At 41.3% G+C, this 26,277-nt stretch overlaps 1 protein-coding gene across 1 annotated transcript in view; it reads left to right on the top strand.

Annotated features, from left to right (window-relative positions):
- STAB1 (stabilin 1) overlaps window positions 1–26,277 on the top strand; it is a 101,880-nt gene that overhangs the window by 43,232 nt on the left and 32,371 nt on the right. Inside the window, exons 27-45 of the mRNA XM_035106132.3 lie at window positions 963–1,058; window positions 2,131–2,178; window positions 3,039–3,169; window positions 5,218–5,329; window positions 6,990–7,067; window positions 7,604–7,705; window positions 8,605–8,712; window positions 9,780–9,911; window positions 10,167–10,295; window positions 14,438–14,494; window positions 15,745–15,840; window positions 17,753–17,948; window positions 18,735–18,830; window positions 19,775–19,820; window positions 20,931–21,010; window positions 23,446–23,571; window positions 24,584–24,657; window positions 25,521–25,595; window positions 25,934–26,050. Coding sequence (XP_034962023.2) covers window positions 963–1,058; window positions 2,131–2,178; window positions 3,039–3,169; window positions 5,218–5,329; window positions 6,990–7,067; window positions 7,604–7,705; window positions 8,605–8,712; window positions 9,780–9,911; window positions 10,167–10,295; window positions 14,438–14,494; window positions 15,745–15,840; window positions 17,753–17,948; window positions 18,735–18,830; window positions 19,775–19,820; window positions 20,931–21,010; window positions 23,446–23,571; window positions 24,584–24,657; window positions 25,521–25,595; window positions 25,934–26,050 — 1,899 coding nt within the window. The remainder of the gene's footprint in view (window positions 1–962; window positions 1,059–2,130; window positions 2,179–3,038; window positions 3,170–5,217; window positions 5,330–6,989; window positions 7,068–7,603; window positions 7,706–8,604; window positions 8,713–9,779; window positions 9,912–10,166; window positions 10,296–14,437; window positions 14,495–15,744; window positions 15,841–17,752; window positions 17,949–18,734; window positions 18,831–19,774; window positions 19,821–20,930; window positions 21,011–23,445; window positions 23,572–24,583; window positions 24,658–25,520; window positions 25,596–25,933; window positions 26,051–26,277) is intronic.

Below are 26,277 nucleotides of genomic sequence, written 5' to 3' on the forward strand. Positions count from 1 at the left end.
AATATTAAAAACTTCCCTAAACAGGACTGCCTTCAGATGTCTTCTAAATGTCATGTTTTTTATTTCTTTGAAATCTGATGGGAGGGCTTTCCACAGGGCAGGCGCCACTACTGAGAAGGCCCTCTGCCTGGTTCCCTGTAACCTCACATCTTGCAGTGAGGGAACCACCAGAAGGCCCTCAGCGCTGGACCTCAGTGTCTGGGCTGAATGATGGGGGGTGGAGATGCTCCTTCAGGAATAATAATAATAATAATAATAATAATAATAATAAACAACCGGGGGGGGGGAGTGAGCTGTGGGCACTTTCAAAACTGTCACTGTTTTCCAGTGGGATTCAACCACATACTGGCAAATTAAGGTTGCATAACTAAAGTTGATTTGGTGCTTTCGAACAGCAGACAGTTTCCACTTCCCCCAAATGTGACTTTTGCAATAACAAAAGTAATGGAGAAAAGCACAGAGGTTGTTCTCCCATCTGTAAGGTGAATGCTTGTTTGTGCTGAGCGGAATCCAGATTCTGAACGAACTTAACACTTTCATGATATTTTGGTCCTTCATCTAAATGAATGGCTTGCCCTTAGTTTTAAATTGATGGAACCACGAGGGCTGCTCATAAAACTGTTTCAGGTGTATCATCATCATGTGAATATGTGGGGGTTCATGGGTTGTGCTAAGTATGCAATGTCTGCTGGGAATAGGTGCTTTGCACATAGTATATATTTTTATTGTCAGGCAATTTAGTTTGTGTACAGAGAAAATAAGGTTCTCCAACACATGATCACTGAAGATGGAAAATGTTTATTGTAGCAAAAGCCCTAGCCTGTGTCACAGGAAATCAGGGTTTATGTCATTGCTTAACCACAAGCTTCCTGTGTGGACAGTACTGAACCATTTTTTCTTTTATTAGAGAATTATCCTGCTGAGAGTTGTTTTGCTTTGTTGCTTTTTAAAAAACCCAATAGGCAACATGCCAGTCTCTTAGTACTGGAGAGAAGGCTTGCCGTTGCTCTGATGGATACATGGGAGATGGAGTTCTATGTTATGGAAATATAATGAAGGTAAAAATGCACATTCTATTCTATCCTAAGAGGTGAGAAAGCAAAGTGAATTCATACATGGTAAGGGCCATCTAGCTCAGTGACAGAACACATGCTTTGCAAACAGAAGTTCCCAGGTTCAATTCCTATCCTCTGCAGGTTGGGTTGGGAATAACCCTCTCTGAAATCCTGGAGTATTGCTTCATTGAGACATGAACAGCTGAGTAGTACTGTTCTCAAATCTTCTGTTCTGGTTTTGTTGTAATACCCACAAGTAAAAGATAAAAAGTAGATGGACAATTTATCAAGTGTTGCTGTACGAAAAAATAGCATTCTACCAAAAAATTCCCATCTCTCTCACCACATTTCCCACTGTAACCCAGGAACCGTAGCAAATATGTTTTTGTGAGGGAGCTTAAAATGGCCATCTTGTGGGCATAATAGAGTTGAAACAGGGGAGAAGGAGGACATTGAGAGGAGGGGAGAAGAGAAGAGAAGAGGAGGAAGCCAATTCACAAACTCATCGTTTTTATTTCTGCAGCTTTTAAATTCTGGATGGCTTTAATTCTTGTTGGACTTTACCCCCAGAATTAATATCTTTCCTCTTTGCTTCTACTTAGAGCCAGTTTAGTTTTCTTCCTACATTCCTTGCCTTGTTTTCTAGCCTCTTCCAGAGTCCGTTCCCTTCCATTCATAAATTTCTGGGCACCCTTCCTCCAACGTCACTCCCACACCTTGCTCAATGCTTCTGTTCCACCCCCAGCTCACCTGTGCTTTCATTCAAGGCAGATAGGAGAAGAAAGTGACAGGAGGAAACTTGAACTGCGGCTCCTGTGTCCTCCTGACATCTAGTTTGTAAGCTTTTCAGAGGCACCTGGCTGGTTCCTATTTACATCAGGCTATTGGAACCTTGACTTGGTAGAGTAGGATTCTAAATTCAATGGGCAAAATTCATCTGTATTCATTTTTGGCCTGTCACTTAATTAAGGTTCACACATGAGTTTAACACCTTTAGCTGTATACCTTTTCATGAGCCTACACTTGTTTGTTTATTTTTTTAATTTTTAAAATCTGTTGTCTTCTCTTTTTGAAGGAGTTAGTAAGGAATTACCACTTTTCTGACTTCTATGGGTGGATTAAGGTAAGACATTTAATGTTCAAAGTAATTAAGTTTGTTTGCTGGTGGGAGAGAAATTGTATAACAACCGAAAACTACTGAGGGCTGGTGGAAGTATTCTATTTGCATTTTACAACAAGGTACAAAACAAAGAAACTGGGTGTTTATTTCTGGCTAAGACTCGGTCAGTGCATGTGCCATATAATTAGGAAAGGTGCTTGGGGCATCCAAACATTTAGATACTTGACAACGATCTGGGCATCCTTTGTGTTTCATTTAACATACTTTTCTGATGAGTAGTCAATCAGCCAACATACATTAATGAGGACAGGACAGCCTTATGGATAGGCGCTGCCCTGGACTCCAGTGTTCATACTTTTCAGTCCATACTATTACAAAACTGATTTCCGTAAAGAAGAGGATAGAGCAGGCATCCCCAAACTTCAGCCCTCCAGATGTTTTGGACTAAAATTCCCATCTTCCCTGACCACTGGTCCTGTTAGGTAGGGATCCTGGTAGTTGTAGGCCAAAACATTTGGAGGGCCACAGTTTTGGGGATGCCTGAGATAGAGCTTTGTAGTTTTGCCCTCCTCTGCTGATGAATATGAAGATCATGTTGTCAGTCAGACAAGATACTACTACAGCTTTGAGGCCTACTTATTGGAATATGCACATATTCATTAAAATAGCTAAAGATGTTGCATTAAAGATAGCTTTAGTGGCTCTGGGAAGTGCCCCCCCTTGGTTAAGTTGAATCAATTCGTTGGGAGATGGCAATATGGATAATAAATAATCTCTTCCCTATCTTTTAATTGGCAAAGGAGGATAATAAAGCAAGAATACATGTTTATGTTTTGTTTTTTGCTTTTTGCTTTGGACAAAAGAAATCCCTCTTCAGCATCCCTGAAGGAACCAACTTGACAGTTTTGGTACCAGTGAAAGAAGCCATCCAAAACCTGAGCAAGGATGAAAAAGATTTCTGGCTACAGCCAGACATGCTATTATTACTTGTCAGGTACCATTGACCCTTTGGGCTTACTTACCTAAATTGGTTTGGTGTGACTATATATGACTATTCTCTTGATCTAAGATGGTCAGAAAATACCACAAGCAGGGGCATGGAGTTGCAATATAGTTATGATTGCTCCAAGAGTTACAGAACCAGGGCCTCCAACAGACTGGTAGAAAGGGTTGGATTTTGGGTGGGGGGTCAAGGTCAGCAGGAGCTCAGGATTTCTATTTTCCTTTAAAAAAAGAGTAAGTTTCTGTGTGCTCTGCATCAAAAGATATAAGTCAAAACATGAACTCTGCCCCTCGTCAGTAATTTTTTTGTGAAATGAGGTAGCCTCGTTGGTAGTCCCCAACTTGCAGGGTTTTAGCTAATGGAGGAAATCAGAGCCGTGATTCACAAGTGATCTTTTTGGACATCACCAGGCAGAGCTAAAAAATTTATAGAGCTGCCTTTTCCTGCTTCTGTCTCACTGCTGCCCAGGCATTGCATATAATGGTATGTGTATGTGCACATTTCATAAGTGAGTTGAGTGAGTTTATGGCATTCAGCAGCACTATGCACCTGCCCACCCACTTTTCTCTCTCTGTGCACATCCACCACGAGGTCCAGAAAATCAAAGAAGCAAAGACTGGCAGCACAGCTATAAGGTAAAGGTAAAGGACCCCTGGATAGTTAAGTCCAGTCAAAGGAGACTATGGCATTGTGGTGCTCATCTCGCTTTCAGGCCAAGGGAGCTGGTGTTTGTCTACAGATAGTTTTCCGGGTTATGTGGTCAGCATGACTAAACTGCTTCTGGCGCAACAGAAGCACCGTGACAGAAGCCAGAGCACATGGAAATGCCGTTTACCTTCCTGCCACAGTGGTACCTATTTATCTACTTGTACTGGCATGCTTTCGAACTGCTACCGTGTTTCTCATATTTTAAGACATGTCTTATATTAATTTTAACTCAAGAAAATAAGCCTATGGCTTATTTTCGGGGGTGTCTTATTTTTTGCCGAGCCCCGACTGAGCGGGAACCAGCAAAAGCAGCAGCCCGCCGCCGGCATGGAGCTCGGCAAAGCGCGCGCTGCTGCCCTTGCCGGGTCCCGCTGGGTCGGGACTTGGCGCGGCGTGCCCTGCCATACCGTACGTACCAGCATGTCTTATTTTCAGGGTATGCCTTATATTTCGCCAGGTCTTGAAAATCCTGCCATGCCTTATTTTTTAGGGATGCCTTAAAATATGAGAAACACGGTAGGTTGGCAGAAGCTGGGACAGAGCAACGGGAGCTCACTCTGTCACAGGGATTTGAACCGCCGACCTTCTGATTGGCAAGCCCAAGAGGCTCAGTGATTTAGACCACAGCGCCACCTGCGTCCCTTGTACAGCTGTAGCAGGACCTTGGTAGGCATACACATTGAACTATTTCAGTGATGAAACCCCATATTTGCGAAGAATAGCATATCCAACCTTAGTGGGTCAAATTTGATAGACAAGTGTGATTTAGGGGAAATAACCTTGTGGGACAAATTGGAATCCCTGATGGATCAGGTATGGCCCATGGGTCAAAGGATCTCAACCTCCTGCATACAGCACACAATTACTGTATAGTGCTCTTAGTACAAGAATAGCCAGAGCCTCGCTTACCGTTAAGAACTCTCTCAGTGCTCAACTGAGAAGCAGTTTGTTCGCTTGTTTGTTTATAAGCTTTCTTAATGCACCCTTCATATCATCCTGTAAGGGTGGGTTACAACACTACAGTATACAGTTATAAAAACAGATAAAACCATTACCATTATAAAGCAAGTAAAACTTGTTCCAAATGGGACAAAAGAGTATAGAATCAGCAAAAGAGATATGAGTCCCTGGAGACAGTTTGGCCTCTCATATTCTGGATTGAGTGGAAAGAGAAGACCTCAAAAATAACTGTTGAACTATTTAGAGGATGCTGGTACAAAATAACTGGACAAATATAGGGAAATGCAACCTAGTTGAACTGAAAGGTTTCTTCTGGCCATTAACTCCCTAGGAAATAATATTCTGAATGCTCTTTCCTTACCCAATTGCAGGGGCCACTTCCTTCTGGGTTCTTTCACAACTGAGCAACTTAAGAAATATGTGGGCCAGGACCTGCCCACCCTCAGCCCACGGATCAGGTGGAAAATTAACAACAGCAGTGGGGTAAGAGATTTTAAAAAACAATTTTAACATTTTAAACGTATTTATATAACGTACCCTACTGCGGCCCTCCAGATGTTTTGGCCTACAACTCCCATGATCCCTAGCTAACAGGGCCAGTGGTCGGGGAAGATGGGAATTTTAGTCCAAAACATCTGGAGGGCTGAGGTTTGGGGGTGCCTGGGTTAGACGATGAAGAGACTGAGCAAGAGAAAAGAATTAAAGTATCACACTCCTGTTATATATCTCTCTCTTTCTCTCTCTCTCAGTAAAGGCCATCAGTCATGGCCGATTCATTCCCAAAGTCCAGTTGGAATCCAGACTGGAATGGGTGTACTGAATTTAGACTTGCAGTCTAAATAATGGTTAGTCATGTGGGTGACAATCAGAAGTTAAAACTGTAGGTTTAGTTCTATGAAGTGTGGGAAATTAGCAAACATAGGGCTAATTAATGCATGAAGGGGTTAGACAACAGAACTGTATTCCTAGACTTAGTTAGGTTACCCCCATCACCTTCAGCGAAGAAGGAAATAAAGCTTCCTTTGTTCACTCTCTTCCACCATGTGAAACTGACCAGGCAACATGTTTGGGCTTGACTGCTGCAAGCCCAGACTGCATGGTCAAAAGTATTTTTCTGTATTTTGTAACCAAGAATTTTCTACCTGTGTTCTTCTTGCTGCTGCTTGGAGTAACACATGAGTCTGACCTTTGGCATTTGTAAGTAAAGCATTTAAGCTTACTAACCGCTGTGGCGTGTTCATTGTGAGAGGGTAGAAACAGGGAAGTATTGTAAGTGGACTAAACTGGATATTAAAAAGGTCTGACAGCCTATATTCCTAACACTTTGCCGAGGATACACATTTTGTGACTTTTAAACTCTGCTGGGACTCTCTAACTGGATAGTGTGTTTGGATCTAGGTAGTGCTATTTTTCTAGAAAAAGGTGTCAGAACTCACGATGAACGCCTCCCTTGTTAGCTTATAATAGTGCGCACCTGAGAGGTGCCGGAACTGAGTTCTGGTGAGTTCTAGCTGAAAAAAAGCCCTGGATCTAGGAATCCATCCAAGTCTATTATTAATTAGCCCACATGGGTGAAATATCTATATCTATTTTCTACGCCACATGAAGTTCATTTTAAGTTGAGACCCATTTCCAATGGCACAGCTCCATCGAATCCCACACTGTAGTGGTTGAGTTCTACATATGGACATATTTCATGACTCTGGCTGCAGACACACCATACACTGAAAACACATTACTTTCTTGAAATTGCAGTGTGTTTAGGCTGGTGGGACATGTTCAGTTCCCAGGATTACACAGATTATAATGTGCTTTCAGTGTACTTTAAATGTATAGTGTGCATGCAGCTGGGTTATTGGTAAGCAGAATAAGTGAGCCTCTGCTACTGGGAGACTGACTGTGGTGTGTGTGTTTGGCGGGGGGGGGGAGTATTTTTTAAAAGGCGATAGGAGTTCCCACAGAAACTAAGGATAAAATCCCATGGTTAGTACTGGTAGTGAATAGATTTTGTGGAACAGAACTAGAGTGTTCCAAGACAAATGTTACACAATTTAAGGTGTGTGTCTGATGCAGCACTTTTGTGTAAATATGCATTATCCATTAATTCTTGGCAGCCTAAAGTTTGATTCTGTTTGCTTTCCAGGCCATAACAATTCAGAATGCAAGTATTGTTTTGGGTGACATCCCTGCTATTAACAGCACTATTTATATCATCAACAAGGTACATTGACAGATTGCATTTGACATGTTTCTTTCTATTTCTGGTTAAGAGGATTTATAAGGTCTGAACAGAAATGTATCAGCCCCAAAGCTATAGCGGATACTGAGATTATCTAGAGCTGTTTCACCAGGTAGATAGCAACCAAGCTGCAGAATTTATTTATTGACTTCTAAAGGTTGATCTTTCTCCTTAAATTGATCCACACACTTAGCAAACATTTCCAACGAGGTGGCAGAAGACTGGTGTGGCAATTAACACATTTGATTTTGACTGGGGACAGCTGATCTCACATCATTGATCAGCCATGAAGTTAACTGGGTGACCTGGAGCTAGTATTCTCTGAGCCTAGCCTACCTAACAAGGGGATTGTGTCCCAGGGAAAACCTGTCCTTCAACCTGTCCCCACCCCACACACGAAAAAGAGAAGTATACTACAGTTTTTGCTGTGGAAAAACTTCCAGAGCTGCACTCTCCCTATATTTGTGCTGCTCTACACCACTGAGTCTCATTTTATTTTCATGTCCTCCTCTGCTCAGGTTTTGTTGCCCACCTTGGATGACATCCCTCCAAGAGCCCCAAGTCTGCAGCAGCAACTTAATGCGACACCCTCCTTCAGTAGGTTCAAAGAGCTGCTAGAGGTGAGTACGTCAGCTGCGTTGCATTTAAATGCATCTTTCAAAAGTAATTTGAACCCATTAATTGTTGTACTGTACTAGTCTGCCTGGATACAGAAAGTGGCTTCTGTTGGTGTATGGAGGAAGACCAGTTCTAAAACAATCCCACATTGTCTTGGTGGGGGGAAATAACAGGAAACAAAGGGAGTACATTTTGATAAACCCAGAAAGTGATGGCTAATAGTGTTGTAATCCTGTCACTGCCAAGGACATCTGATGAAACACTAGAAAAATGTTTCCTTTTCCCCCTGCTCATCTTCAAAACACAAATGTTTATAATGGGGGAGCTGACATGGGGACCTACAGATGTTATGGTCTGCAACTCCCAGCAGCCCAAATCAACATGGCCAATGGTCAGGGATGATGGGAGTTGTAGTCCACAACTTTAGACGGGCATTAGTTTAACTACTGATGTATAATCTATGTAAGGGAACAGTGGAAAACTGTTGTGAAATGCAGAACTCATTGCACCAATGGGATTCCGCCCCCCCCCCCTAACCCATAGCCATGCAGCAGCCCCAAAATTTGTCCAGAGACTGATGGAGAAAGGGATAAACCTCCTCTCATTGTTTGCCACAGTACTAAGACTGACATCCCATGCCTGGAGTTAATCAAAGAAAATCTAGGATTTCCTTGTACTCTGCACAATAAGCACAGTGTGTTGTTTGGCCCTATTAAAAATAGAGAGCATGCCTTTCTTTCTCTAAATCATTTTACGTTGAAACTCTCCTAAATGTAACTAAATGTATCTGAACATATAATTGGCAGAGTTGTTTGGTTTCCCCCCTAAGTTTTCTTTTGCTTGCTTTATAATCTTTGCTGACCACATTTGCTTGTTAATTGTATTCTTCTGAAATTTTCAGCAATACCATCTGATTGCAAAGATTGAGTCATCTGAAAAATACACTATTTTTGTCCCAGGAAATGGTTCAGTTGAGAAGTATTGCCAAGATGCTAATATTACACAGCTGGTAAGAACTGTGTATGTCTGTTTGTATGTATGTATGTATGTATGTATGTATGCATGCATGCTAGCTATTACTTCTTTTTACAAGTCTCTGTACTTATTCTTTGGGGCTAATGCCACATCATCACTGAATCAGATTTTGTATACTACGTACCTTATGAATGAATGAGTAAAGGCTGATTCATGCATTGCAAAATTTCTAAATGGAAGGCATGTTGTATCTCATGTTCTTTACACATGAACTTCCTACTGCATGCATGGTAAATGGCGCCAATTCACTAACACTTTCCAGAGCAGGTGAAAAATTCACATGTAAAGCCATTCATACACAGGTTAGCATAACTCTTGTCTTCCATTTAGAAATTCCATAGCCTGCGAGGCACCTCTACCTCATTCAAACTAAGGCAATATATACACACACACACACACACACTGTGTGTGTGTGTGTGTGTGTGTGTTTGTGTGTGTATAATATAGCAAGATAGAAGTAATGATGCAATTAATCAAACAGAGGGTTGAAATTCTTCAGAGTTATTTTAATAATCATCTAAATTAATATCTCACTAATAACCAGTCATTTATAAAACATTGCCCATTTATTTATTGGTTGAGTATAGCTTTAGCATTCTCCTTCAGTATACAAGTATTCTATGAACCCTAGTATGCTCCATTGTTGGTAAGGAATCTGGCTTTAAGTCCCGCCAAATTCACAGAATGGATTTGGCAAAGGGCTGTGTTTCTGCCAGTGTTCCACAACCTATATAATAAGAATAATAACTACTTACTTCTCAGGTTGTGAAGAGGGTGACTGAGCTGAGAAATGTAGATTCCTCTACATTAACATTTTAATTAAATAATAGTAATAAAGGTGCACAGGTTAAATATTTGATGGAACAAAGCAACAGCGAAAGAATCATTACTAGATACAGGCTTGGTTATCAAACAGAATCACTGACTACCACAATGGCATGTGCTTCTAATGTTTACCTATCTCCAGCTGTTATCTCGCTGCTTTTGTTCATTTATTTAAAATGACGAAATATTTTGTTTCCTGTACACCTTGGTTTCTAGGACTTGGACACTGTACAATACCATGTTGTTCTTGGAGTTAAACTGTTGGCCACCGACCTGAAAAGCGGAGTTCACAAAACATCAATGCTAGGATTCTCCTACTGGCTGATGTTTTACAAAAACGCTACTCAGGTGAGAATGAGAGGTGAATTATGCTTCCATTCTACAATGTATGGTTTTATAGGAAGCCACTAATTCGGTCACATTTTTCAAATGATGGGGTTGCTCGTAGACTGTGGCTGCATCCCTAAAACCACTTGGTCACAAGCAGCGCATTTTACTATACCTGCTAAAGTTTTCTCGGTGACCTTTGTGGAAGAATTGCAGATCAGTGATTAATACATTGTCTCTGCTCATCATCGCAGCTGTCATCCTTTCTTACTGCAGGCCTATGTAAACAAAGTTCTCCTGAATGGTCATTTTGTTGAAACAACAAATGGGATGTTGATTGGGGTTTCTGAAGTCCTGCAAATTCAAAAGAACCGTTGTAGTATCAACAGCACAACAGTGCAAAAGGTAAAGTGTTAGAAACCTGCAATTTCTTGTTTTGTACTACATTTACATGTTTGGTGATGGTTACTGCAGAACTAATTAATTGGGCATGATAGGTTTCTTTGCCAATTGGTTTGGGTCATTCATTGAGAATATCTGCTCATTTGGGGCTCTGGGAGGGGGGTGGGCATTTGCTGCACAGCTGCGCACTGCCCAGGGAATTCTCATAGCCATGCCACCGTGATATGGCTAAAGTCACTCCTTGTGTTTAGCATGTTTATGGAAAACGAAATTTGACACGGCTAAAATGATCAATTTGATTTTATAACTATAAGAACAGTCTGCTGGGCCGGTCCAATGGCTCACCTACTCTAGCATCCGGGTCTCATAGTGGCCAACCAAATGCCTCTGGGAAACCAACAAGCAGGACCTGAGCACAAGAGCACTCCTCCTGTGGTTTCTAGCAGCTGGTATTCAGAAACATTTCTGCCTATAAATCCCCAGCTGCATCCCCTTCTTCACTTGTAATAATTATTGCCTGACATTATTTTACATAAGCTCCAGCGACTTGGAATTCAGACAGCAATGCTCTATACTCAATTACCCTAGGAGTAAGGCTTCTGAATACACATGTATGACCCAATCTTTTTACATCAGGAGACGCAAATTCTTTTCTGATACCTCTTATTGGACATCTATTTACTGGGTGGCTCACATTCCTTTCACTTGGTGCTGTCAATTTTCTCCACTGATGAGCAATGTTTGCAGTCACTGGAAGTGCTCACCATTTATTTATTTTTTAAAAAAAACTTTTGTTGCCCCAAGACACTCAAAAGAGCCCATGGACATTATCAGACATGCTTGGTGTCTCCTGTATGGTCCATAGTCCCCCTTTAACTTTCCATACAATCACAGCTTAGTGGACTGGGACAAGAAACCAGCGGCCCTACAGCTCACTTCCTGTTACCTTTAAATTAGAAGTTGTGTGTCAAAAATCGAAGAGAGTAAAGTGCAGCATAGTGTACTGAAGTGCTGGTGTGACTGAACTCAGTTGGAGCAGGTTGCCGAAGTACACAGCCTCCAATTGTGGATCCGAGGAAGTATTTGACCTTCAAACCCAGGCATCCCCAAACTGCGGCCCTCCAGATGTTTTGGCCTACAACTCCCATGATCCCTAGCTAACAGGACCAGTGGTCGGGGAAGATGGGAATTGTAGTCCAAAACATCTGGAGGGCCGAAGTTTGGGGATGCCTTTTCTAACCCATTTGAGATGGGGACATCACTAACTGTAAAGTCCCTTCCCCAAGAATCTTAACACATGCTGCTACATTGCTTTGCCTGGTCTTTTTTTTTTTAACATACTTTTTATTAATTTTACAAAATACAAAAAAACAAAAAAAACGGTACATACTTAAACCCCTTTTCCACCTCCTTCCTACCCACCCACATGGGTCCTCCCCTGCCACAGAAGTATCCCATGTTTGTGAACAGTCAGAAATGGTCCATTTTATGCTTGGATTTCTGTCCTCCTCCCCCTCCCCTGACCCCAAAGCCCCCCCCTGCCACCAGGGAGCTCCAGCAAACCAGGGCAGTACGCAGGAGGACATCCATCCAACCATCTATTGTTATACCAAAAAAAGAGAAAAATAGAAATAAGAAAAAAAGGGAAAAAAGAAAGGGCGAAGAAAAAAAAGAAAAAGAAAAAAACAATACAAAACAGAAAAATTTTTCTTGCATTCATAGTTGAAAAACCATATTTTATGGGCTTCCCCTCCCCCCCTTCCCCGGTTTTCATCCCTTTTTTATCATCTGCAACAGTTTCTTACTTTATAAAAATACACCTTTGTATCTTATACAACTTATAAATCAATTGTTAACATTTTCATCTAATATTCAAATCACTGAAAATTCAAACTCCCATTTTCTCTTCCCGTGCCTAATTTTTTTTTTTCTCCCTCTATAAGCCTCCATATTTTCACATTTTCCAAAATCCATTCACTTTTAAAACTATAACTATTCTCAATTTAACCTTACATCCCCGATTACCGGCTCCACCCCCCCCCAATCCAGCAAATTCCAAAATCAGCAGACCAGTTATAAACCTGTTAATCCATCCTTATAATCACAACATCACTTTCCCTTCACCCCACCCCCTGTTTACAGTCTCTTGCCATCCAGGTCACCATACAGGACCCCTGAATTTCTTCTCTTCTCTGCATATTTTTTCCTTCTTCCCTGTGGGCGTTCTGGAGTTCCAATAATACCAATCGTGCCCCCCTCAAAGGCAGGGCACTCCATCCAACTTTTTGTAGAGTAGAGTCATCATTTTTTTCATGGTGTGTTTCATTTTGTGTTGAATCATCACAGTCCTCATCTTCATCTTTTCCTTCCCCATCATTGTCATTCTCACATTGCTCTTTTTCAGTGTCAAAAGCTTCATCTCCTAGAAAATCATATTCCGCCATCACCTCCTGAAATTTCTGCTGTAACTCCTGTCGTCGTGTCTCCTCTTGACATAACTCTATTCTTGTTTCCCACATTAAGGTCAAAACAGACCGCTGGAACTCAGGGGAACACTTTTTTGTTGACATATTTCAGTCCTGCCAAGGTCAAAACTTATCACGTGGGGTGGAATATGATCACAGTTTATTTTCTCGACTCCATTTTAACAAGCTGGCTGCATTCTTCAAGTCTTGTTAACAATAAAGTTCGAACTCACATTTCACAAGCACTTAAGCCAAAAAAGAAATTCCACAAAGTCCAGAAATACAAAGTGAAGTAAAAATTGACTTATAAATCCTGATCAACTCACTGGATTGCCGGCTCCCGAGGGAAAGAAAGGTTTTTCTTAGGCTTTACCTCATTGCTGCAGGGCAGTCATAAACCACAGTCTCTCTCCCCTTTTCACCCTGCATCAAAGGGGATATTCTCTTTGATGCCTTTGAGGGATCCTTTTGAATTACAAATCTTCTGTTTATGGCTTCGGGTTTCTATTTACTGTCTCTTTGTTGCCGTGGGGGGGGGGTGGCTTCCTCTTTTCTCCCCTCTCTCCCAGACCAAATTGTTTTATAATCCAAATCATGAGGTTACTTACAGTCTTTTCCAATCGTTTTATTTTCGGAAGAATCCAGCGCTCTCCGCCTTCGGCTTGAAGCTTCTCCCTGCTAGAATAACGTTGCCGCTCAAAATGGCCCCCGCGACTTCTACCCTCCTCGCTCCGGAGCTCTTATTAGAGCTAACCGAAGAGTTGGGGAGTCCGGATTGGGTCTGTGCCGAGCAAATTGCCCTCGGGACGCCCTTCCCGAGGTTCTAAGGGGCGCAGCGTTGCTCTCGCTGCCCTCCCCACTCCTAGCAGAGACGGGCCGTCTCGGAGACGAGACGAAACCCCGCCGATCGACGCTGGCGCTGAACCCGGAAGCCCCCTGCTTTGCCTGGTCTTGAGCTGCAGGAACCCACACTGAGAAGCAACTTAATTTGCCAAAGAAAATGAATGAATGAATGAATGAATGAATGAGCGTATATCTGTCTAAAGCCAATTCTTTCTGCCATATGAATTCATATGAAAGGAGAACAGCAAAAACACAGACCCTAATGTCTGAGGACTAAATATCTGATGGCTGCTGGTCAATGATCCTCATGAAATGAGGTGTTATTTCTTGGCATTGCTGCTCAATGAGCAGACCCAAGAATGCCAAAACCATTGCTTTTAATTTTTTTAGAGGTATTGTTTTGCCACATTGCCAAAGGTCTATGGGTTAGGTTCCAGAGAATCATGTAGTTATAATATAAATTGAAGAGTTTGATTCCAGTTACCAAAGGTCTCATAGTCTAGGGATCCTTAGGCTGTTAAAACAAATTAGAAAGTCACACAAAAAGTTGCCATTTAAAGGGATTGACATTTCAGGAAGGAAGAGTCCTGTGACCACAACACTGGATATTAGGAGGAATAATGGGGCTTCACATAATTTTTTAAAAATTCAGCAAAGCCATTAAGAATGTACTCTACCATCTTAGCTTTTGGGAAATGGCAGTTAATGGACTGTGTATTTCATCTTCTACCTTGTATGCTCTGCATTCCTGTAGCTGAGACTGATAATTGTTAACGTGCTGTGAACATGCAACTGACTTCTCTCCTTTTTTTAAAAAAAAAATCCTCTGTACCCTAGACAAGATGTGCGAAGTGTGACAAAAAAATCAGGTGCCCAAACGGATCAGTGCTTGCTGTAAGTCATGGTTTTTATTTTGAATATTTTTCCTCACAGAATTTATGTATTTTCTTACTTACTCCTTTACCCTGCTGCTAGGGATGGAAAAATATGTTAGTATCAGTCCTCTCAGTTTCTAATTTAGCCAAACGTAAATTCATTTCTCCACATTTCTGCAGCAATTTTTTGTAAAACAATCCTTGTGAAAATTATTCAACATTTTAGTGCAAATTTCTCCCAATAAGCATATTTTTATATTCATTTTTACAAGCAGTTTAACTTTATACAATGTATTTTTGTATACTGCTTTCATAAATGTACCTTTTTTATACACGCATTCCCCTGATATGTGTAAACATTAGTTGGTTGGAGGACTGTGTGACAAACTTTGCATAAGTGTCAACTGTGGAGGATAGCTGTGTGGCAGTTCTTGAATTGTTTCAGAAAGTTCAAGTTTGAAAGGTTTGTCTTTAAATGCAAACTGAATTGAAATTCTCCCAGTTCCTATTTGCAGCATTTTTCTCCTAACCTTCATTGATAGGGTTGTATCCAACTAAGTCCTACTCAGAGTAGACCCATTGAATTGAATGTGACTAACTTGGCCCATTACTTTTAATGGGTGTACTCTGACTGGCACTTAGTTGGATACACACACAAACATACACACACACACACACAGAGAGAGAGAGAGAGAGAATTGGAGCAAGTTGCTTTGTTCATCCAGTATTTGTTTTTGTCTTTTTAAAATGCCTTAAGAGTCAAAAGAATCCCTCCTCCTTACCCCATATTTGAATTGGGCACCAGTCATCTCCCTAATGGATTTCTCTAAGCCAGTGGTTGGCAACCTAAGGCCCATGGGCCACAAGCGGCCCACAGGGGTTGTTTAACCGGTCCACGAGCCGCCCCTGAACTCAGCCGCCTGCTCAGTGAGTCCCCACGCACTGTGCTAAACCGGCGCAGTGCGGCGTGGGGACTCGCTTCCGTGGTGCCAGAAATCGTGTCTGCGCAGATGCAGGAAATCATGAGCGCGCGCACGATGTAGGCATCTCCGCTGGAGTGAACCGGCTCAGGTGAGGTAAACCTTGCCGACCCCTGCTCTAAGCTTTTTACATGAACTTAAGCCTTGATTCACTGCACGAGCAAAGCCCTTTGGCCAATAATACTTTTATAATGAGGCAGCTGAATGAGAGTTAAAGCTAAGTGTTGTCTGCTTCGAATAAATATCTGTTTATGATGTGATTGGTAATGACTTTTTTTATAATTGACAGGGAGCACCAGCGAATGGGAGTTTCCCTCACTGTGCATTAAGGTCTCAAGGCCGCAGAACAGTTGGCTGTCATTTCACCTGCATCAAAGTTTCCTTAGTAAGCAAGCTTTCCTGTATACAAATACACGATGAGCACATAGAAAATTGTTTCTTCCTGCCCCACACATGGAATTCATACTCATTTCATTATGGCTGGCACAAAAGTGTTTGCATGAGAGTTGCGAAAGCCAGCTTCTGTAGCTCTACTTCCCATTCAATGCATGCAGTTGGCTAGTGATGATTTAGAGCCCTTGGATGAAATAACATCACTTCCATCATAAAATGGAAAGATGCTTCAGAGACCTTTGTGCCATCGCTCAGAAAGTTGTGTTGCCCAGAAGGATGTAAGAGATTTCTGTGCCTCTGGGCTTGTTGATTTTCTGATTATATTGTTATTACTGTCCTTATGCTGCAGCATAATATTTATTGGGTGGTTTTATGTGTGGTTTGTTTAGGCATAACAAGTTAACTGTACACTGTCCTCTTAAGTAGAGTCCAGAGTCTCCTCTTCACTCTCTTCCTGTATTAAGCTATGAGAAACCATACTGTAAACCTGGGTTAAGGCCCCCTCCAGATAAGCTGCTGGCTCCTTTGTGTAGCCTGAGTTCCATAGTCAAGTTTCAAGAGATAACATGTTAGGGGTGTCTCAAATTTAAGTTTTTATCATCTAGTCTGTGTTTTTATCATCTAGTCTAGGCTTTCTGTTTCATAAGCTATTTATTCTGGCTGCTGATATTTGGTGATCATATGATACTTTTCATTTGATGATTTAAGGCAGGGTTGTTGGACAAGTTACATGGCCAATGGTCAAACATGTTGGGAGTTATAGCCCAGCAACATCTAGAAGGCCACATGTTCTCGTTGCCAGTTTTGATGGTGTTATTGTTTAGTGAGGAACAGAGTTTTCATTGTTGTACGTTGCTCCAGAGGTTGCAAATAAATATTATTTAAAAAATAATTGTGCACTACTTACAACCTTCTATCAGCAACAGGGCATGGGAAGAGTCAGCATGGAGGCAGAATTTGACCCATGTGCCATGAGCTGTCTTAGTGTATATGGGCCAGCTTACCTGTGTAACCAGCCAGCCTCCATGCCATGTGGTTGTCTGATACAGTCTGAAATATGGTGTGCACTGATATTGCAGGGATGCCATTGTCATTACAGGTGGCCAGCAATACCTCATGCTGCATAAGAACATTGTAAGGGCCCTACTGAGTCAGGTTAAAAGCTCATCTAGCCCAGAATTCTGTTCTTTTACCTGTTGATCATATGCCTTGGGAAAGCCCACAAGCTGGCCTTGAGTGCTATAGCACCCTTCCCACAGATCCCCAGCTGACAAATTTCTCTGTGAGCAAAGTATCAATTTTTATTTCCTGACCTGTCAACCCCCAATACCATCCAAAATATTTGAAGGGGAGGTCTCTGTCCCATGATATGACTGTAATGCTGCTGTCCATGCTGAACACAGACTCTATCATCTTATCTACATAAAAAACATGCCACAATGTCAGCCCCACATTAGAGATGTTAAGCAGTGTATTGTATTTAGAAGAATTTATTAGTTACATTATTATTTATAAATTTTTAAAAGCGATGTACAAGAATTTAAAACATCAGTATACAATAAAAGAATATTTTTTAAAGTTCTACAGTTCACAGATAAATTAATAGTATGCTTGGCGGGGATCAATCCTTCAGCCAGGTGCTGAAGAACTAAAGTTCCTGTTTGAAATTAACGTGGAGTGGACGTCGGGAGCAGGAGGCAGCACTAGCAAAGCCTTTCTTGATGACCATGGAGTAATGCTATTATGGCACCATCTCAAGCGCTAAATAAATATATAAGCTGTCCAAAAAAACAAAACAAAACAAAAATCGAAAAGCAGTTTTAAAAATCATATTTGGACTATTTGATGTTTCACATTTCCTCCAGTATCAGGGGTCTGACTGTTATTTGTTTTGTTTTCCTGAGGTCTCTGTCTGCTGTTCAGGTTATTACGGCCATATGTGTGAGATGTGCCCGGGAAAACCAGACCGTTGGTGTTCTGGAAATGGAGTATGCCAAGATGGCATTGATGGCAATGGCGAGTGCCGATGCCATGAAGGTTACCATGGAACTGCCTGTGAAATGTGTCAGCCAGGAAGATATGGAGCCAACTGTAAATCAGGTGATTCATGGCTAGAGTGATGTGTGGAACTTCTGTGATATTGACGGGGAGGGAAGATTATTCTACAATGTTATTTGACACACTCTTTTTGAATTACTCATATGTTTTGTTCCACATTTGGTTCCTAGGGTCCAATGTGGTCATTACCGATAGCTATAACAAATACGAAGGTGCAGTCACATTTAACTTTTGTCTATTGTCTGAGAGAGCATCCAGTGGGTATATCAAAAGATTAAACCTTTGATACTAAAATTGTGGTGTTAGAACTTTTCCATGTGTGTATAGTAAAAAACCTCAACCAATGGTCTTCAAAGTGAATCACAGCAAAGTGCAAAATGCAAAAATAATAAAACAGAGGGCATGGATGAATAAGTTTTGCTAATTAGTACAATTATTTAAAAATAAAAGTAATATTAATAGATGAATTAGTAAGATTAATAGATTGTAGACAGCAGAATCCCAAATTTGCAGTGGGCTGGAGTCCCTCGATTGGCTATTAGCAAAAAATTGGTGTTGAACTTTAATACACACTCAGTTTTACAACTTCATAATCAACCATTTGATAATGTATGTAATTTGTATGTTTTTTTAAAAATAGATTGTATATGAAGGATATGTATTAATATTCTATATAACTTGCTTTGTACTCATATTTAATGATGATACATCATTTATTTTAAAATGCTACAGTCACATACAGCTGATTGTGAATTTGTGGGAAACTCAGCATGCCTTAATGTGGGCTTCGGTATGTATCCTTGATAGAAGCTTAATATTTATCCCCAGAATGCAACTGCGCGCATGGGATATGCAACGATGGACTGCTGGGGGATGGAAGCTGCACCTGTGCGGCAGGCTTTAAAGGGGTTAGTTGTGACACAGGTAAGTGAATGAAAGCAACTGTCTTTGTGGATATGCAGTCATGATGTTGCTGAACTCAGTGAATTAAAAAATGAAATCTTAAAAGTGAGACCGATTTAAGAAAAATAAGGATTTGTAACAGCAAAAATTAATGTCGTACTGGCAGTGATAGAAATGGAATGACAGACAGTCATAGGATTATGCACACATAGAGATACTTAATAAACAGGATAAACTTAATAAACAAAGTATATCTGGAGTGCCACAGGTGCTGAACATGAATACAGTGCATAAATTAAGTATTTGCTGGAGCATCAAATAAGAACACCACAGTTGTGGAAATATGGTCAAGCACTTTTTCTCGGGTCAATAATTAATCTTGGGTCCCCCAAACTATGGATTGTCCAAGATTTGGGATAGCCCAGTTTAGACCTAACAGGAACCTTGGTATTACTCCCGTGATTCCTTAGATTTTCCTTTACTTTTACCCCTGCAATGGGATCTGCTTGTATCTCAGCATTCCCCTACAGGAGGATTTGGGGAAAAGTCAGAACCCTGATTTAGTGAGGCCATTATTGATATCTGTGTGCAGGCAGCCGTCCGTGTGTGTGTGCGCGTGTGTGTGTGCGCGTGTGCGCGTGTGTGTGTGCGTGCAGTAAGGCTTTTTAACTTTGTTTCCTCAGAAGCAACTCTGCTTCTTCTGTCACCCAAATAGTCACATTGCAGAAGCAGCGTCTGATGCAGTACAGAGAAGCTGGTGACTTGAGATCACAACATTAAAAGTATCTCTGCAAAGATTGATCTGGTTCAAGGTCCTGCTGTCTTGGTTCTTAGACAGATTTCAATTACTTGATGAGTCGTAGAATCATAGAATTGTAGAGTTGGAAGGGGTCCCAAGAGTCATCTAGTCCAACCTCCTGCAATGCAGGAATAATATTGTAAAAACTTTTTTTTTCCTCTCGCAGAAGTTAAAAAGGATTTCTGTAATGGCACTTGTGATGAACATGCAAAGTGAGTACAATTGGAGGGCACAGTTTAAAACATGTGATGCTATGCATGTATCTGGACATGAGTTTTTGAAATATGGAACCAAGACAGGACTTTTGTAGTGGGATGGGGTTGAGCGGGATTTGCTCTTTTATGCATATTATTGTATTTTAGGTTGTTGTGTTTTTCTCTTTATATCTGCTTTCAATGTTTTTAAGTCACTGTTAGTTCATTTTTTAAAAAAGAGTGATGAATATAATTATTAGTAATAATAATGGAAGCTGATGTTTTAATTCAACATTTTGCATTTTCAATTGCTCCATCCTTTAATGTTTCCCTGCGCAGTGGGGAATTAGTTTGTGCATGAGAGAAGGCCCTTCATAAACAAAGATTATAAAAGGATGGTTTCTGCTCATCAATATATTGTTTAATTTCAAAATGCATATTCCTCTTCTGAAAATGAGGTGTGAATAGGTAAGGCATTTACCCATTCTGTTGCTTTGTATTGGGTATTATCAACAACCGTAGAGCTGAAGATGTGACCTATCAAGGAGAAGTAATTTTGATATGGATATAAATTGGTATGTCAATAACTACAAGACCACCTAAATCTTTTGTCGGCATTAGCTTTGGGGCAGTAGCTTTCATTTATGATCAACTGGGATCTTGTGATGCACATGTCAAGGGGAGTCTGAGATGCAAAATTTCCATTTATTTTGCACAAGGAAAAGCAAACATGAATTGCTTGAGTTTCTTTCAACCCTGCATGATGTAATGTCACTCTCATAGTTCTTAACTAGCAGCCCTGTTTAGGGAAGCTTTTAATGTTTGATGGATTTCTGTATTTTAATATTTTGTTGGAAGCCGCCCAGTGTGGCTGGGGGAACCCGGCCAGATGGGTGAGGTATAAATAAAAATAAATTATTATTATTATTATTATTATTATTATTATTATTATTATTATTATTTCATTTATTTGGGCAAAGGAAACCAGGAACATCCGTTACATCTGTTTATAGAGATCCAATAATGTTGGAGTTCTAGACTGGTCATTACCACAGAATAGCATCCTTGAATATGTTGGTGAATTTGGGTTCATACATACCTTCTCAATGCTTCCCTCTTCCATTTCAGTTGCGTCAATGATTCTACCACTTCCCAGCCCACTTGCTTGTGTTCTGCTGGATACAATGGGAACGGAACCTCTTGCACAGGTATTTCTCGCAAATGTCTGCAATCATGTTGCATACATGGTAAAATCATAACCCATCCTGCACAGAAAAATCTGGATAATGGACTGAGTAAGCAACAGAATATGGATATTTGATTTAAACAATATTTTGCATTTATCAAGTGATGGACATGCATATATGAGCCAGCCCCAACCTTTTCAAAAATGAAAAATCTGTGGGTAGAAGAGAACATATGTCCTTTTCTGAGCATTGCTGTCCAGCTCTGTGAACTGCAGCTTCAGAAGGATATTGACAAACTGGAGTGTGTCCAGAAGAGGGTGGCAAAGTTGGTGAGAAGCCTGGATACAAAGTCCTGTAAGGAAAAGTTGAAGGAGTTGGGTGTGTTTTGCCTGGAAAAAAATATATGAGGGAGTGGCGATGGAGTAGCCATCTTCAAACACTTGGAATGCTGTCGCATGGATAATGAAGCAGATTTGTTTATATTCCTCTGGAGGGCTCACATTAAAAGAAAAAGGGTTTAAACCAATCATTCCTATGGTAAAAGTTGTCTGACAGTGGAAAGGACTGCTGCAGAAGCTGGTGTACGCACCACCATTAGAGGTTTCTAAGCAGAGGTTGGATGGCCACCAGTTGGGGGGCAATTGACTGCATTGGACTACGTGACCTTTGAGATTCCCTCCACCTCTGTGATTCTGCTTTCTGTTTCTTGAGAATCCTATGGGACAGGTTTTCAAAGGGTCATTTCCTATGGCCCTTTAAGATACATTTTGACCAATCATTTCATATTGACTCTTCATGCAGATGTATTTGGTTGCAATTTAACTAGAAACGGAAATGTTCAAGTTATTGCAGAGGATAAGGCAAATCTGTGAGAACTAAAGTACAAAAATTAAAAGTAAAGCTACAGCAAAATAGCTTTGCTCTCCTAACCCCTCCCTGCTTTGTCCCCCATTCTGTCACGATTATGAAAACAGCTAGCACTTCAAGTGCTTAGTACCAGGGTAATCAAATCATTATGCTACCTTGATGTATACCAGTAACAGCTTAAATAGCTCCTCTAGAGTAAGCATTACTTTTGAAATCTGCAATCAGGAACAAACCCACTTTCATTTAATCAAGCATCCTTATTTTTATGGATTAACATGGAACTTCCTTCAAGACAGGTATTTCAAAGCAATCAGCCAGAAGCTGATCGGATGCAGGTTATAAATCCTGCATTTTACCTCAACAAGAATTTTGTTAAGCATCAGTATGCCGCCCCGCCCCCCCACGTATTTAGTGATTTAATCAAAATTGGCAATGTAATTGGAACAACCTTTCTTGGTAATGCTAATCAAACCATGAAGCCAGAACCAAATGAAACCATGATGATATCTATTTTATAGCCTCAGCTTAGAGCAGACTAGATCTGGCCCCATTCACCTCATGTTACCAGCGATATTCCAGTTACATGGCATGCACAACACTAGCTTCTTATATGCTGGTCAAGTCCCAAAGCATTCCCTGTGCTTGGATGGTGTATTGGGCTTCAGACTGGCAGTCCTGTGAGATAATGGATCTTGACCCCATGCCATGCCAACCCCACTTACCTCAGCAAGCCAGTTGTGGCTTGTTATCACCCATGCCTGTATCCTGATAGTTATTCACTCTTTGACTGGCTGGGTTGTGTGTGTGAGAGAGAGAGTGAGTGTGTGTGTGTGTGTGAGAGAGAGAGAGAGAGAGAGAGTGTGTGTGTGTGAGTGAGTGTGTGTGAGTGTGAGCACAGTGGGCCTGCCACATAATCAGAGAGGCAGAAAAGAAGCAGGCATGTTCTTCCTTCTTTGAAGGAGGAGGCAAAGCCATACATCCCCTTCAGTTAAACTCTATAAATGATCCCAAATGTCTTAACTGCCACCGGAGCCGGAATTAGGGTATCCCTGTTCAAGGGATCCTGGAGTAGTGCTTTGTCCATAAGCCCAGATGGGGGCAGTAATTCTGATGGGCTGTCCCTATTTGTTGTAAGTCACAGGGCAACCCTTTCTCAGATCCTTTAGGAAGCAGTCAGCAGGTGGGCCAACTGAGCGAGAAATCACCCGATGCCTGAGCCAAACTGCATACATCTATAATCAATAAAGTTCTGGCCTGCTTTGATCCAAGAACACTGCACAATGAATCTGTCTGTGGGGGGAGGCAACAGGCTTGATGTGCCTGACCACGCAAATAGTACACCTCTCTGAGTGACTCTGATGTTCCCTCGGCAGTTCGGTTAAGAAGCATGAGCAAAACAGACTTGCAATCCTGCCTTGGTCATCTGTTCACATAAGGGGAAAATTTCTGTCAATTCCCCTCCTCATCTGACCTCCCCCCCCAAAAAAAATGTGATCACAAGGGTCACCCTTGCAGGTTTTCTGGAGGCTTTAGAGGGAAGCGAGAGAAAGGACAACCCTGTCCCTAATTTCTTTTCTTTTGTAACACAGAAATTGATCCCTGTGCAATGGGCAATGGTGGCTGCTCCCCACATGCCAGCTGTACAAAAGTTGGGCCTGGTCAAAGAACTTGCTCTTGTAAAGAAGGCTATGTTGGAGATGGGACTCTATGCCGGGGTGAGCATCCATGCTGTTTGAAGCACATGAAAGGCTGAGCAATTCTGCTTTTGAAAATAGATGCTAACTGCAAAGGCCAGTATATATGTAGATGCATGAGTGAGCATATTGGTGACATTTAAAAGTCAAGTAAATATTTATGGTATCATTAAAATGAGTTTGAGAACTTACAGTCAGCCCCATCTCCCTTGCAGACCTGGCATCTCACACCACGTTAATTATCTCATGCATGATTCAACCACCACTTTCCTACAGCAAATATCCAACTGTTCTGTGCCTAGTGGGAGTAATAAAGTTGTGATGGTTAGGAAATGGGAACTGTGCTCATCTACCTGCTACTAGGACAATAGGGCTTCTTGCAATTTGAACAAATCCCAATTTTTGCCCAAGACACAGTTGGGGCCTATTAAAAGGCAGAGGGCCTTTTGGGTGGTGGCACCTACCCTGTGGAACACCCTCCCACCAGATGTCAAAGAGAAAAACAACTACCAGACTTTTAGAAGACATCTGAAGGCAGCCCTGTTTAGGGAAGCTTTTAATGTTTAATAGATTATTGTATTTTGTTATTGTTGGAAGCCGCCCAGAGTGGTTGGGGAGGCCTAGCAAGATGGGCGGGGTAATAATAATAATAATAATAATAATAATAATAATAATAATAATAATAATAATACAGGTATGTGTATTGCCTGCTGTGGCGGTGGTCTTTCCTATGGGGTTCTGTCTTTCCTTCACAGAGCTGTGTTTAATTTTTAGCATGGAAAGGGCTTTCGTTGGGGGGTGAGAGTGAGTGGGTCAAAAATGTTGTCCTTAAGACAAAAAATGTAACTTTTTTTTCTACTGGTTCACTCTTGCTCACTTCTCCTCTTGGCAGACAGCTTCATATACATATAACAGCTCTGTTGATGCCTCCTAGCATGCTAGGAACTTGTTTTGTTAGGCAAGATGCAGTTTTACAGTGGAAACAAAATTTTGGTGCATACAATCCTCTTTCCTACATCTCTTGTACATCTAGAAATTGATCTATGCTTAGACAAGAATGGAGGATGTCACCAGTTTGCCGAGTGTGTTAAAACAGGACCAGGCCTCGTAAGCAACTCCTTTTCTCTTTATTTTTGGGGCTCTCTAACAGTACATTTCTCCCTGGGGGGAAAGAGTACCACCCTAAGGGTAGTATCCAATGAAGTCATTGAGCTTGTGTAGCAACATCCACACATGCAACAGATTTCTCCTCCCCATGACCCCCTCCCAGATCTACCCCGAGGGTTCCACAAAACCCACATTCTGGAGCAGATTTTGTGGGAGCTCCATTGCACAAGTCACTCCATGAGTGCAATACCTATATTATCTAAGGCTGAAATCTCATCACAAAGAGGGAGCAGTGCTAAAGTGCAGCAATGCATCTCCAGCTGCAGAGTTTGGTGACCATAAGGGATTGGGTCTCACTAGCTCATGAGACTATTTAAAATTCTTGAGGCTGATTGCACTGTTTCTCACTTGGAAAACACAGTGGCACACTGGTGGCTGTGCACGTGCTCTCTCTTTCTAGTACGCTCTCCTCTGTTAGAGCATCATTTGAATCCTGCAAGGTCATGGTGCGAAGGGAACACTTTCCACTTGTGCAATGGGATTTCCCCCTTTTCATCCTCCAGCCCCCCTATAATTTGCAGGGTTGGGGAAGAAGCCCAGAGCAGATGCAGGGAGCACATGGAAGGAGGAGACAAAGGAGAAGTTCCGTTGCTCAGGTAGAAGTGATTTGTTGCACGCTTACACACAACAGCAGAAACAAGCTGATAAAGACAGCTGCAAGTTTCTAGACTGAGGAAGGTCCTGTGATTTTAGTTTTCAGTATATAAAATCAATCTATTGCTGCTGTTGTCTGCAGTTTTGTTTGTAGATCCGAATTATAGAATGTTGACTGTATATTGTTGCTTTTGTTTTATTTTACATAGGTTGCCTGTAACTGTCTTCCCGAGTTCACTGGTGATGGTGTTAACAAGTGTGAGCGCATTGATCCTTGCAAGGAGGTTTGTTGGCACTGATTCTCTCGTCAAAGGATTAACAAACAATTTACATTGAGCTCCTTTCTGTCCATTATCAGACAAATTATGGGTAGAATCTTGAAATGTAAAAATAAAAATGTGTGTGTTTGGGGGAACCAATCGTGAATATCCTGTGTAGTGTGTAATTTGGCCTAAAATGGTCCATTCAGATAAGAAGCATTAAAAATCTAGAGCCCACCATGAATGTAGAGGTTTGTTCAAGAAGCGGTGTGAGTTTCAAGCATTGTGTGTTTCAAGCATTTCCAAGTAAGGCAGTATTTCAACTTTCTTACTGACTAATATGTTTTAACTTTTCTTCCCAGGATAATGGAGGCTGCAGTCCACTTGCTCTCTGTCTTTGGACTCAAAAGGGGGGTCGAATCTGCATTTGTTTAGATGGTACAGGCGATGGAATTACATGCACAGGCACTGTGTGGCAGGTACAAGACATTCTGTTGGAAAGGGGCTGCCATGATTTCTTTTATCTCAACCTACTCTTAAGTTCCCACTGGACAGCATTATATAAGCCATAATATATTATTGACATCAGGCTGTATACAGATGCACCATCACTCCTCTTTTTGAAGAAGAAGCAAACTAAGATTTTTTAAAATGCCAAGTGGATATTTCAGAGGAGGTAAGAAAGTTACAAAAGGTCCCATAAATT

This window comes from Zootoca vivipara, chromosome 2, assembly GCF_965207765.1.
Source record: "Zootoca vivipara chromosome 2, rZooViv2.hap1.1, whole genome shotgun sequence".
Taxonomy (NCBI): Eukaryota; Metazoa; Chordata; class Lepidosauria; order Squamata; family Lacertidae; genus Zootoca; species Zootoca vivipara.